Source organism: Mus caroli, unplaced genomic scaffold, assembly GCF_978045245.1.
Source record: "Mus caroli unplaced genomic scaffold, Mus_caroli_1 scaffold_8, whole genome shotgun sequence".
NCBI lineage: Eukaryota > Metazoa > Chordata > Mammalia > Rodentia > Muridae > Mus > Mus caroli.
In genome coordinates, this window is record NW_028227263.1 from 110,980,809 (window position 1) to 110,995,885 (window position 15,077).

The window sequence follows — 15,077 nt, forward strand, 5'->3', positions numbered from 1 at the left end:
CTTCAGCGCTAGGCAAGACCTAAAACTTGCCCAGCAAGTTTGTCACAGTTTGTCACAACTTGTCACAGCATGATGGAACAAGTAGAATATTCATATACAATACACTCAGCCAAAATAGGAACACTCAAAAAATACCAAACAAAAGTACCCTCAGCTATGTGCATATGAAACATAGGTGGGTTTTGTTTGGATTTAAGTCTCATTTTATATATATACACACACTCCAAAATGCAGAGTCTGAGTCTCTTCTGCCTAACTCTAGAGAAAGCTTTATCCTGAGTAGATTAGGCTCACAGCTACTGCCGTTGGCATCTTCAGGATGCTGTTCTTGCTTAGAAGAGAGACAGGAAAGTCACAGCTATCCTAGTGCTTTTTTGTGTCTCCTTAGTCTTGCTTTCTGGCCTTGCCACTGTCAGTTCTTTGTTTCAGTGTATGCCCTGTGCTGCCCCATGGGTTTATGCACTCGAATACTTTGTCTCCATTGGTATAGTGTGCAAGTCTCTGGGCTGGTAAGCCCTTTCTTGGTGTCTGGTTTTAGTAGGGATCACTGTAGTCCTTTCTGACTTATTTCATAAGCAGTCTAGTTCCCTTTATTGCAGTGTTTGGGCTTGTCCTCAGAGTCCACATTGTTCACATTTCTGATTATTACTTTGTTTTCTCTTAAGAAAAATATAACAAATTCTCATAGAGCAAGAATGTCTTTTTGTCCTCTAGATGGTCTTTGTACAAATGCACAGGAGGCTCTTGATATGTTTGAACAGCCTCTGGTGTAAAAGCTTTCCTACAGCGACAACATCTTTGCTTGCTTTTGACCTTTCTCTGATGTGGTTCCAGCCCATCCTAGCCTGCCTGTATGATCGGCAGGTACCTGTCATATGTGAGTTCTGCCTGTGCCAGCAGTTAGTCCAGGGCTTCAGTGTGAACCCTCCTACTTAACAGGGCTTGGGCTAAAGTCTGAGCCCCTGCCTAACATAGTAGATGCTCAGTAAAGGCTGACAGTTTCTAATACACCTCAGTTCTGCTCATTTATAAAATAGCTCCGGTTCACAATGCAACTTTTATTGAAAATAAATGCATGTCAATATTACTATGCTTTTTAAAGAACTGCTTGAAACATATATGCTAATTTGTATACTACCCTATCAAAAAAAGGATAGATTTTTTTCCCATAAACATTAGTTTGCTCATAGCAGGAACCTTACAAGATCTAAACACTAAGTTCAATTGTTAGGTCCCCTCACCCTCCCTGTCTCCCTAATATGTATTATTTATTATTATATCTACATTTATGTCTGTGCACCATATAAGTTTAGTGTCCATGGAGGCCAGAGTAGGGAGTCCAATCCCCTGGGGCTAGAATTACAAAGGTTTAAGCAGCCACGTGGGTGCTGAGAATTGAACTCAGACCTATGGAAGAACTTTTAACTGTGAACCATCTCTAGCACATTTGCTTACGTTTCGTATCTCTCTGTCTCCCTCTCCTCCCTCACTCTTCTTTTCCCTCAGCTTCTCTCCCCATCCCTCCTTTTCTCTTTCCCAAATGTCTTAAATCAACTTTTTAATTGAACATAATATACATACATCCTAGAAATGATACAGATCCTAAGTTCACACTTGATAGATAAGCACAAATTCTTGTCTAGCTTTTGACACCACGCCCTTCTTGGTCTTCCTGTCATCAAGTGCCCTTGGCTCTTTTTTCCACGAGCACTGTCTTGACATAGAATAATAAATTAGTTTTGTGGGTTTCAGACTTAATAGAAATAGAACTATATAGTACATAGAATTTTGTGTCTTTTTACTCTTAACTCTGTGTGTGCTTATAAATTTCATTTCTATATTATATTCCTTTGTAAGACCATCATACATGGCTAGGGGTGTACTTCAGAGGTAGGGTGCTTGCCTGTGTGAATAAAACCCTGAGTTTGACCCCTTGAGCTACCAAAAAATGATTACTCATTCTGTTTGTGGTAGTTTGTATGTGCTCGGCCCAGGGAGTGGCACGACTAGGAGGTAGAGTCTTGTTGGAGTAGATGTAGCCTTGTTGGAGAAATGTGTCATTTTGGGCATGGGTGGGCTTTAAGTCCCTCATCCTTGCTGCCTTCAGAACATAAGGTAGAACTGTCAGCTCCTCCAGCACCATGCCTACCTAGATGTTGTCATGCTTCCTGCCATAATGATAATGAACTAAACTTCAGCCTATAAGCAAGCCCCAGTTAAATGTCCGTTATAACAGTTGCCATGGTCATGGTGTCTTTTCACAACAATGAAACCCTAACTAAGACACTATTATTGATAGACTTTGGATTGTTACCAGATTTCTTTTTTCTTGTTAAGAATTTAACTCCATCTTAAACATTCCTTCACTTGCTTGGGGTGCACATAAGCCCATTTCAAGTATCAGCAGCTGCCAGGAGTGGTGAGCTCCTGCCCTCTTTAGTGCTGTGCAGGTGGGGAAGTGCACTGGTCCCTGGTATGAGAGATGCTGTCTATTAGTGTGGTGGGTTGTTTGCCTTTTCTTGGTCGTATGCAGTACTTCATTTTTATTCTGTGTGGAAGTCCTTTGCTTTGCACTGCTGACACTGTCCTGTGCAATGGCTTCCCTGATATCTGATGTACAGAAGTTTCTAGTTCTCTATAGACAGGTTTGTTCATTTGTATCTAGGGCTCTTATGTAGTTAACTCTTAAAGTGGCTTTGATTTTCTCAGGAATCCAGGAAGTAATGGTACAGAAGTAAAAATATGGCATAATAACTAGAATGAATAAATAAATAAGCCTTTAAAACAACAGTGGGAAGGGAAAAGAAAGCCTTCAGGTTTCTTTCAGTGTGAATAACAGAGTGGCCTTATAGCAGGGTCAGGCACTGAGATCAGTGTTAGCAGTGATGAGTGGTGTGTTTGAGAATTCTGGGCTGGGCCATGTGCTGAGGTCTCCAAATGAGTGTTCAAGCAGCCTGGTGTCAGCTGTCAGAGGCAGGTGGCAGGCTGGGATACATGAAGTGCCTTTCCCCAAGACACACATGAAGTACAGCTTGAACCCTTGCTTCAGTGAGCCTTCCTACCTGGGCTGCACCCTTGAGGTAGCTTGCCTCACATCAGTAGTGTTGAGACAGCGTGCTCAGGGACTCTGGGTCAGGAATGAGGAAAGGGCACATCCATATGGTGAGTCTGGGTCTTATGCAGGAAAGGTTTGAAGCTGGAGGGTAGCAGAAGCTGGGGTTTCGTTTGCCCAAGGCTCTCTCACCAGTCTGTGATTGGTGCTATGTTGTCTGCATTTCAACAGGAACATGTCCACAGGTGCCCAAGTCTGCATATCATGTCCCTAATATCATATAGCAGTGCTTCCACATAGCCTGTGCACATACTCCTTTGTGTGTCAATCAATTCTAGATTGTAAGTTCTAACAGTGTCAGTGCTGACTCAGTGGGTATTGTTTAGGGGATAATGGAGTAAGAACATGTGCAGATTTAGTGCAGATGAAGTTGTTTTTCCAAATGTCTTCCACCTGTGGCTGTGGAGGACACACCACACTGTCATTTAGAACTTGAAAACCACATCCCATCCCCACCATCACAGTTAGACTTAGATCTGCTTTAATCTGTAGGTACTAAATCATAAATCAGTGTGCTCTTGGCTTAGGGGAGAGTTCACATTTTCGAGGCATGGGTTGATTTTAAAGAACACTGTTTACTGGTAATTTAATCTGAACAGTGGTATGGGTGATGGGGGTTTGAAGGGGAGAGCTGAAGGAACTTCCCACAGTGGCAGGAGCTTTTAAAGGCATCTCAGGGTTATTATGTAACTTAAATCACCATTTTTCCAGTTCTTATTTCTTAAAAGCGTAGAAAATGAGAGTTGGAGAGTTGGCTCAGAAGTTAAGAGCACTGGCTGCGTTTTGAGAGGACCCAGGTCTATCCAGCACTCATGTGGTAGCTTACAGCTGTTTGCAGGTCCAGTCCCAGAGGAAAATATTCCCTCTTCTGACTTCTGTGGATACTAGGCATGCTCTGGTGCACCCATGCACACAAACAATAAAGTAAATAAATCTAAAATAAGAAAAGTGAGCAAGGCATGATGGCATGTTCCTTTAATCCCAGCACTCAGAAGACAGAGGCAGGCCAATCTCTGAATTCAAAGCCAGTCTGGTCTACAAGTGAATTCCAGAACAATCAGAGCAACATAGAAAGATCCTATCAAAAAATAATAACAACAACAAATGCATAGAGAATGAATTATATGTAATGATACAAACTCAGTTGCAACATTTCTATTGAAACGTTTAGCACACTCAAGCCTCCCTAATACACCATTAAGCAGTCAGGTTCTCCTATCTTCCCCTGGCCCTTTCACAGAGTTGTTTGTTAACTCAGACTTGAGAAGCTAACTAAGAGAGGGCCCAGGCCAGGGAAATACTTGTTTCAACCAGCACATGCCCTTGTGTGGAGTTATGCACCTACGTACGTTAACTGCCTTACTAGTGATGAAGTACTGATGAAGTGTAGAGAGAATCTAAGAATCACCTGTCAGTAAAAGGCCAGTGGCCAATGAACTGAGGCAGGGAATAAATAGGAGGTGGGACATTGGCGGAAGAGAGAGGATTATGAGAAATAGGAGAGCCGAGGGAGATGAGATGGGAGATGAACTGAGGAGACTGACATAAACTAGCAGGTAGAAGAGCTCCAAGAGAAACTGAAGATACAAGAAGAACGAAATGGGGTGGGCCTGAAGGAGAGGCAACCAATCAAGCAGTAGACATAGACTAGATTAAATGGTTAAATACGTTAAGAGCCAGTCAGGAAATGAACCAACACTTATAGCCCAGGCATTTAATAATAAAAAATTAGTCTCAGAGTCATTGCTGATGGGAACTAAGTGGCTGGGAGGGAAAACAGTTAATTCATTTTAACAATGAAGAGCCTATAAAATAATTCTAATTTAATTTTTAGCAAAGACACGAGAAGCGCAAGGTCTGTCTTTGCACTGGCTTTCTTTTGATGACAACCTTCTCTACCAGGAAGAAGTGGTGCTTTATGCAGCTAGGGATGAGGTGTTATGATCAGCGTAGAAAGTGGTTGCGTATGTCCTTCCAGGGCTTTGAGCCGGCCATGGCTTATTGACAGGTTATCACACTGGCCAGCAATTGACTATTAGAATGTTTGCTTGTTTTCTTGTGTCTCGGTGATAATTTTGACAGATGTGCACAGTTGAAGTGCCCATGGCTCTGTCACCAGCAGCAACAGGCAGCTCCATTATAGGTGCAGTGTAGACTGGTAACAGCTGAAGCCAGGGGAAATGTGCCCAGGCCACTGCTGTCAGGGTGCTTCCACCCATTCTCCCAGTGGATGTTGTCCTAGATGGAAGTAGGACATTGCTGCCCTCGTGGTGAGAGGATGTGGTCTGTTAGTCTGTTAGATGTTCCTTCTCTGGAAACTTGATGGGGTTTGATCGGATTGAAATAGTGTCAGGTGCTTCACAGTCTGCCTTAGCAGAGCATTTGGCCATGGAAAAGTACATGTTGGTGAAAAGAACGGTAAGACTAAGAAGGTGAGCGCAGTTAAGTCATGGGGTGGGAGGGTGCTGTCACAGTGATCATCTGTTCATCTGTTACTTTCCTAGTTGCTGTGAGGAAACACCTTGTAGAACCTACCTACGAGAGGATCTGTCTGGCCCTCATCTGGTTGGGTGATGGTATAGTAGAATCCATGGTAATGGGAGCTGCTTTTGACCATGAAGGCAGGAATAGGAGTACCTCAGGGGACCAGGAAGCAGAGTTTGACAGAACTGGGGCCAGATTGGAACCTTCGAACCCCACCCCCACAGCAATACTGTCAGCAGGGGCAGCTCATACATCAACATAATGTAGGGAAAGCCTAAGTGCCTGGGTTTAATCCCACATGGTGGAAGGAGAGGACCAACTCCCACAACTTGTTCTTTACCCTGTGCTGTGGCATGCACATGCCTGCCTGCATATGCATATACATTCTCCCTCTCTCCCTGCTCATCTGTCTCTCCCTCAATAAATAAATGTAAAAATATGCCATGACAGTGATTCACCCTCAATTTTAAATTTATTATGAGCACGTGAGTGTGTGAGTGTGTATATGGGAACCTGTGTCAGAGTGCACACTGTGAAGTTGACTATCTCCTTCCAAATTTGGTGGTCCAAGGGGTTGATCAGGTTGCCAGAGTGTCAGGTTAGGAGAATATTATATATATATATATATATATATATATATATATATATATATATATATATATATATATATAGCTGTTGGATGGACTAGTGTTTCTCAAGGTCGGAGACCCTTGGCCTTATTCTTAGTCCTTAGGACATGTAATAAAAACTGCTGTCTTAAAGGTAAGCTGGGATCAGTAGTTAGGGTACGAGTTAATCCATCCCTGTGCCCGTCTGGCCAGCCTTGTCTCATGGGTATAGGGGAGAGCTGAGCGGTCTGATTTGTTAGGTGTGTAATTAGGTACATTTGTGGCTTCCAAAAAGATCATAGTTACACAGTACAACCTAGAAATGATAGACAGGTATTTCCCTACATAATAAAAACTTTTATTCCCAGAAAACCTGCATCCACATGTTTATAGTAACTTTATTCATAATAGCAAAATCTGGAAGCAAGCTGGTGAGGTATCTCAGTCAGGAAAGTGCTTTTGAGCAGACATGATGATCCGAGTCACATCTCCAGAACTCAGAAGGAAACACTAACAAGACATGGTGGTGTTTGTAATCCCAGTACTGCGGGCAGAGACTGGTGGCTTCCTGGGGAGAGCTGGCCAGCCAACCAAGTTTGGTGCTTGGTGAGCTCCAGACCTGTCTCGGAAAACAAGGTGAGTTGGTGATTGCCAGTTGTTGAGGCAGGAGGGAAGGGTGAATAGGCAGAGCACACGGGACTTTGAGGTGCTCCTCAGCACGACGCTACAGTGGGATGCACAGAGCTGTATGTTTTTCTAAATCTAAGCAGAAATTAGACAAACTGTAAGTACCACTTCTAACTGTTCAGAGTTGTAACAAATCACACTAATTCAAGGTGTTCAGATTACTTAAAACAGAATTTGGGGTTGGAAAGATGGCAAAACAATTCAAAGCACTGGCTGCTCTTTCAGAGGACCAGAGCCCACATGGTGGCTGACTTATTTGTGGAAGACACATTACTGAAGTCGAACCATCTCTCCAGCTCAGCGTTCCCTACCTACTGTGTGTTTACTTAATTTATGTGTATGAGTGTTTTGCCTGCATGTGTTTTTGTTAACCACATATATGCACATATAAAAGGTCACTGGGTATACCGGAATGGGCATTGGGTGTCCTAAAGCAGGAGTTAAAGGTGGTTGTGAGCCACCTTGTGGGTGCTGGAAATCCATCCTGGGTCCTCAGCCAGAGCAGCCAGTGTTCTTAACTGCTGAGCATCTCCCCAGTCCCCAGCTCTACTTTCTGCTTTCTTGATAAACAGAAGAGAACATTATATACCTGTGGTTAAAGAATTTTGAACACGCCAGGCTGTGATGGCGAATACTTTTAATCCCAGATTAAGGCTGGCAGAAACTCTCAAATTCTAGGCCAGACTGGTCTACGGAGCGAGTTCCAGAACATCCAGGACAACACAGAGAAGCCCTGACTCAGGGGAAAAAATCATTTAGGACAAAAATTTTGTATATTACTATATTAGAAATCTTTCCACATCATGTATTTTAGCTAAACTAAGATGGATGTTTTAGATCCCTAGAAAAATCTTTATATTATAAAAGATCTCTGTCCCTTGGTTTTCTTTTTCTTTTTTTTTTTTTTTTTTTTTTTGTTGGTTTTTTGGTTTTTCGAGACAGGGTTTCTCTGTGTAGCCCTGGCTGTCCTGGAACTCACTCTGTAGACCAGGCTGGCCTTGAACTCAGAAATCTACCTGCCTCTGCTTCCCAAGTGCTGGGATTAAAGGCGTGCACCACCACCCGGCTCTGGTTTTCTTTTCTTATTTACACTTCTTTCTAGGACCTCTGTGAAGTCTGTGTGTGCCTTAGAATCAGTGATAATTTACATTCTGTGAATGGTAGCCCAACTGAGAATGCTTAGGGCTTATGGTTACAGATGCATTATGAATTTTAAAAGTTTATTTTTAATATGACTTTTGTTAAATACCATTACATCCCTTCCCCTCCTCCCCTTCCTCCCTTAGTGCCTCCCACCTGTCCTCCCTCGCACCTCTCCCATGTTCTCCACCACTCAAGTCAATAGCCCTTTTTCTTTGATAATCATTCTTACATGTCTATATATGTACAGATGTCTATAAATACAACTTGCTGAGCCTGCTGTATTTGTGTGGACATGCTCACAGGCCTGACCCACCCTCCAATGGACAGCTGGTGAAAGGAACTCATCACTGGGGAGGCTGGTCCTCCCCCTCTCCCCTCCTCAGCACTCAGTAGGTGCCTGGACTTGTCTGTCTAGGAGAGACTGTTTCCCTAGACCTCCTGATATTCTGGCTCTTAGTCTTTCCTCCCTCTCTTGAGTGGTGTCCTTGAGCCACAGGTGCAGGAGCCAGGTTGTAAATGTGTCCACATGGGTTTTTCTGTGGTTGTCTCCATTTGCCTGGGAGAGACAATTACCCAGGAAAGGTGGCTTTTGCATAAAATCACCCTAAATTTTCACAAATGTGAGATGGTTGTGATTTCCCTGGTGCCTGTCTTCCAGGTGCTCCTTGTGTGGGTATGTGTGCAGCCACCCCCCTTCCTTGAAGTCACACATGTGGAAACATGCAAGTGACCAGAACTACAACTACGAGCAAGTTAACAAGGCCATCAATGATGCAATCTCACAAAGCGCCAGGTACGTCATCCCACCCTTCACTTGATGGCTAGGTACAGAGCAAGTTAGGGAGCATCTCCTAGACCTACAGCAAAACCCACTGAAAATCTGATGTGTTCTGTTTTCATAAGAGTTCTGGGGAAATCCCGTGGAAAACCGCCCTTAACCAGCAGCGAAGAGAGAACTGGCCCTACCACAGGCAGTCCAGAAAACTTGGTGTCATCCTCAGAGCTCACTTCCCAGCTGCCCGGTGAAGTTATCGATGCCAGCGAGCTTGAGAAACTGAACCCCACAGGCAGCAGCTCTGACGTCTCAGGAAGAAGCTGCAGCCTGGCCACACCAGGCACCGAGTACTGCGTGTTGCTCTTCTGCTGCTGCATCTGCGGCTTTGAGTCAACCAGCAAGGAGAGCCTCCTGGATCACATGAAGGAACATGAGGGGGAGATTGTCAGCATCATCCTGAACAAGGACCACAGCACAGCCCTGAATGCCAACTAGCTAGGAGCACGTGGGAGGGATTCTGAACTGCAGGCCAACCTCAGTGCCATCACGAGCTTACCAGACATGGAGGAAGCAGGTGGTATGGCTAATACTCTGGTGCTTGAGTGAGGACACAGAGCTGTGACCCTGTGTGAGCCTCTGGCGCCCCTTCTTAATGTCACCACTGATTATTAAAAGCTTACTATAGTCCAGAATCTGCAAGCAGAGGAGTTGAGAAGACTGCAGAGCCACACTGGTGTGATGAGGGAAGTGACAGATGGGAAAGGGCAGTTGCCACTGTCGCCAGGATGGGCAATAGGAAGGGGGTCGGTGACTTCCACTGTCTCCAGAGAGCAGTGGGGCTGTGGAATGGGCTTCATAAATCTTTTCCTTGTGTTGATAGGAATTGATCACAAACTCAATGTAGGGTATGGTCCTTTACTCCCTAAAAAAGGAGAGAGATGCCCAAATCACTCCTGGATTATAAACATTTGGGAAGTAAATTATTGTTTCAAATTCATAGTGACTCCATACAAGACTCAAACCAAATCTCAGGTTCACATAAATGAATAACTTCTCAGAGGTCAGTGTGAACAACCCGAGCCCACTCCTCCAGTCACACAGCTACACTCCCCGTCATCACCACCGCTAGCAGTTGTCTGACAGCCTCCTCAAGCAGGAGGACAGAGACTGCTACTGCATCAGCTGTCCTTGAGCTAGCTCACCTGCTTACTCAAGCACACTGTAGCTTGAGAGCCAAAGAAAGCAGCTTTGGGGAGGCTGGTGTGGTGGCAGTGGCTACAATCCACAGGTGTTGTGAGCAGGGGATTGCAGGATCAAGGCCAACCTGGATTAGCAGGACTGGGCCTCATGAGGTTAAAAAGATCCCTTGTCGAATGAAAGCTGAAAGTCAGGTGCCTCAAAGTAGCACAGCTGGTATGGTTTGCTCTGCTTCGAATTTATGAGTGTAGTTACACTTAACAGAACAACCCAGGTGACTAAGGATGGTCCAACCTCAGTCTGTTTGAATAAAAGACTGGTATGGTTCACATAGTCAGGAGGCAGACACAAGTGGGTTTCAGAGTTTAAGGCAAGCCTCATCGCATAGCAAGTTCCAGGCTAGCTAAGGCTTCAAAGTGAGGTCTTATCTCAAAAAAATTAAACAAAATAATTTTTAAAAGGACTGGAGGGATGGCTCAGCAATTTAGAGCACTGGCTGCTCTTCCTCAGGATCCAGGTTTGACTCCCAGTAACCATATGTAACTGACAGCAAGTTCTGGGGACGTGGTACACTCTGGCCTCACCAGGCACCAAGCACACATGTAGTTCACAGACATAATTCAGGCAAAACACTAACAACAAAGTCTTCAAGTAAAATTTTGGTGAGAACTTTGAAAACCTGGGACTATGCATAGCACTTGAGCACTCATCATGTACATCTAGCCACAAGAAAACAAACAACACAAGCAGTTTCCTGTCAGAAACACCATTCAGCAAGTGGCTAGTATATTTCTAAGAGAGTCCATTTGTTAGTGTGCAAGAAAATCTACTGAGAAACTAGCTCAGTATATTTGTGATGAAGTTTGCATCACACAGATGTGACCTCAGTAGTCCCATGGTTGGTTCCATCACTGCTGAGGGTGATGCGAACAAGGTGCTGTTTGTGTAGTTCTGATCGCTTACTGTTCCGTTACAGCAGGCTGCAGTGCTGTTAATGTGGGTATTCTGTACACACCCAGAGTCGAGGGCAGCTCCCGGAAGGACAGAGGCAGTGGGTGTTGACAAGCTTTATAACTTGGGTTCCTGAAGTTGAGGTGTCCAGAAAGTGAGTTATTAGCTTTCATGTGGGGTCGGGAGCTATGGCATGGGGCCAGGCATGTGGAAACACTTTCTGATTTGTTTTATGTTTTTCCACCATAATTTTGATGACACTATTTAGAAAAACTTGACGAAAAATTTGCCATTCTCTGATTTTGGGTAGCTTTGGGGGTGGTGGGGAGCAGAGTCTTTGTGTATAGTCCTGGCTGACCTCGAACTCATTATGAAGACCAGGCTGACCTCAGACTTACAGAGATTCACTTGCCTCAGCCTCCCAAGTGCTGGGATTAAAGGCAGTAGCCATCACACCTGGCCAAGATAGGCTTAATTTATTTGTGAAGGTTAATTCATTTCTGATATATGGATTTTAATAAGAAAATGAATTTATAGATACTAATTCAATTTCCCTGAATTTATTCTATATGGACTTAGATGAATTTTCTCATATTTTCACAATTAAAATATTTATATTTAATGCCAAATGCAAAAAAAATTCATGTTTCCATTTTTATCACCCATTGCTGTTGTTCCTACTAGATCTGGTTTTCATTTTGCTGTTAGTCTAACCAATAATAGCCTTCAGTGAATTTTCTGTGGCTTTAATTTTCCACAATTGGTTAAAAAATAGTAATCACCCAAAACACCCTACCATTTCAGCAGGGTGGCTCTTCAAAAGACGCTTCCACGTTCCTTCAGGCCACATGATAGTAGTCATGAGCGTAAACTTTTCCCCCACCCCACGGGGAAAAACTAATAGCCCAAAGGCTCAGAGCCTCCGCTCTGCCATGCGTTCGTATGAGCTCTCTGGACCCTGCACATCCTGATAGCATTTTACAGCAAGTCTCTACCATGAAGCAAGATTCTGAGGAACAGAAGCCTGTATGTATGGTTGTCATTGCTGGGGAGCCTCTGACCCAGTCGGGGTCACTGCTCAGAGGAGTATCCTGACCACTGCTCTAAGCTTTGGCATGGGAAACCCTGATTTTTGTCTCTTGCTCTGACCACCTGCGCTTCTAAGAGCAAATGGGGAATACTGCTTTAAAATTACTGTGTTCAGTAAACGTAAGATGGGGAGGTGGCAGTTGTGATCTTTATAAATATCATTTTGTCCCTTGCTGTGATCATAGGACTCTGGCAGATGCCCTCACTGGCCTCTCAGCCATGTGCCTGTTCACTTTATCTGTGGCTTGACCACACGCAGCGATCGATACCAGCTGAAGCTTCTGCCCTGGACCTCTCAGTCCTCTGTTCGAGGTTACCATCGGTGGCTTTGTAATTACTGTTCTTTTTCTCACAAAACAAATGTGAGCATCATGTTTACATCGCATCTCTGCAGCGTAGTTGGCTTGACAAAGATGAGCAGGTGTCTCTGGTCTCAGTTTCATAAGCACTTATTTAATCCGGTTTTTATTAATTGTGCAGCAAGGTGCTCAAAGTAATAGTCTATAAATATATTTAATAGAAACTTGAGTTTGACATTCATGGGCGTAAAGACATGTATTTTTTTTTTTTTTAAGAAATAAGTGTTGTGTAACACTATGGCTTTGCTTCTGTAGCCCAAGTAGAGAAACTTCTGGAACACCATGTAAAAAAGCAATGATTGATTCTGACGCTGATTCATTAAAACTGGATGATTGGCATTTGGTGACATTCTGTTGCCCACCCGCCCGCCTGCCCATCAAGCTGCAAACCGTGTTTGTGGCAGCACAGGCTGCCTGGTTAGAAGAGTGCAGCAAGCTCTCTGGCACCTCTTAATTTTCAGAAGAACTGTCCAAAATTAGAGTAATTTATTTTGCTTTACAGGAGTTTGCCATGTATTGACTTAAATATTGTATTTTGGTAATAAATTTTTTTTGTTAAAAAACACTTGTTTCTAAGTTTCCTTAGCAGTCTGCATGTATTCCTGTCTGGGGTTTGTTGAGTTAGAAACTTGCATTTAAGCCACGGAAAGCTTCCCAGGAGCTGGTTGGGGTTTATTATTAGGCTCTGGTAAGTTGCTGAGGTATCACTGGTGCACCAGTGCTGCGTTTCACAAGCATAGGTTCTGGGCCTTCTCCCCCGTTAAACAGTTCTTTAGCTTCCACAGCAGACATGGAGATGCTTTCCGTGCTGAGCTGAGGGTGCCAGCTCCCTTCCGGTAATTAGAACTGCTTCAGCCACTGACGACAACGCTCCTCATACTTCGATCCTCTCGTAGCCTATCACCAAACAATCTCTTACAGTCCGATTCCTTGCAGAGACGACTGGTGCTCTAATGTGACTACAGCACTGGGTTTGGTTCCCCCAGTTCATGCCCTAGGATCCCAGGCCCTCCCAGCTAGAAGTGACTCAAAACAAATAATTCTCCTTGATAGCTATAGCCTCTTGGACTGTTCTCTGTAGGGTGATGTGGTCCTATCTCTTCTCTCAAGGACCAGATCTCAACACTGTGCCATGACAAGCTAGTAGTGTAAGTCAGAGCAGGGGGGACCTAGATCCAGATCATGGAGTCCCATATGAGAGCCATAGCCACGTGACTACTGAGCACTTGAGATGGGGCTTGTGTTCTGAGGGAGAAACAGAACAGTTGCAAAAACTGAGGACAAACAGAAATGTAAAGCGTCCCAATAGCTTTATATATTGGCAACGTGTTAAAATACCTTGGCTATATTGAGTTAAATAAAACATGTCAAAGTCATTTCACCCTGTGTTAGCTTTTCGTTTCTATAGCAAAATACCTTGAACAAAACCAAACCAAAATAAAACCCTCTTAGGTTGACTTGGCTCCTGGTTTCAGAAGCTTCTAGTCAAGGTCGTCTGCAGTGAGGCAGGATCTTATGGTGGGAACGTGCAAACCAGATAGAGAGCTCATGGTGGCTGGGGTATCATGGTGGATAGCTCAGTGAGGAGGGGCAGGCAGGCAGGCAGGCAGGTGACAAGATCAAAACCTAAGACTTACCCAGGGCAGAGCCAGCAACTGTTACCTCCCGCCAGGCCCCACCTCTGGTAGTGGCATCAAATGATGAATCCATGCCTAGCTTGCTGGCTGATGCTAAACTCAGTCCCCAGAAGATCACAGCCAAACCTAACACAGGCACCTCTGTGGCCACTTTATATCCATACCATAACACACATTACTGTAGTTATTAGAAACTTTGAAAGTGCATACATGGCTTACATTATGTTTCCCTTATGTAGTCCATTTCAAACCTAGCTTGCTGCTTATTTTCATAAATTGTCCCATTGAATCTCAGCCACATCATCATTTCTCTTCCCTGAACTTTTTTATTAGCTGTTATCTAAAAGTCTCTGTGTTTGAGTGACACATTGTATGACCCACAGAGGCCATATGTTTACTGTCTGATACAGCTGCTGAGCTCTGGGCTCTGAGACAATGCTGAATCTGGGATCTGACAGCTACCAGAGAGCGAAACGTGTTATAATGCAAGCTGTTTCCGTGGGGTGTTCAGAGCTGGGCTGCGTTTCTTCCTCGGCTGTCTTGTGGGAGTGAGACACACCTGTGTACCACGGTGTGTCTACGCAGTCCAGAAGAAAACTTTGGACTGGGTTTTCTCCTTCCACCTTCACATGCTTTCCTGGGATCCAGCTCGGGTTGCCGTAACGCATGCCTTCACCCACTAAGCCATCTCACAGTATTCCCAAACTCACCTATACAACTTCAACCCAAGTCTGTTGACTCTATGATAGGTATGTAAAGTCAAACAACTTGTTTTAAACAACCACCTCTCTATCTAGTAGGTAGATACTAAACGGTGCTGCTCTGAAGTTACCCCTGTCAACCACACCATGTCTACATTGCCCTCCCTTCCAGGCTCATCCCGTGCTGTGGCCCCTTCAGTAGTAACTTGGTCACAGAGCCTGCCTTTGGCAGCATGGTGCTGGCGAGCTCAGTAAAGTCACTGGCTGGAGTCCGAGATAACAGCAAAGAGCATGCAGGCCAAACTCACCGGTGAGCATGCAGGCCCCTATAGCC

At 44.3% G+C, this 15,077-nt stretch overlaps 1 protein-coding gene across 2 annotated transcripts in view; it reads left to right on the top strand.

Annotated features, from left to right (window-relative positions):
- Positions 1 to 12,964, top strand: part of Znf507 (zinc finger protein 507) — a 30,214-nt gene extending 17,250 nt beyond the window's left edge. For both annotated transcript variants that reach the window (XM_021167796.2, XM_021167797.3), the window contains exons 6-7: positions 8,693 to 8,827; positions 8,938 to 12,964. In XM_021167796.2, the coding sequence (XP_021023455.1) occupies positions 8,693 to 8,827; positions 8,938 to 9,304 (502 nt within the window). In that variant the 3' untranslated portion in view covers positions 9,305 to 12,964. The remainder of the gene's footprint in view (positions 1 to 8,692; positions 8,828 to 8,937) is intronic.
- The last annotated feature ends 2,113 nt before the right edge of the window (positions 12,965 to 15,077 follow it).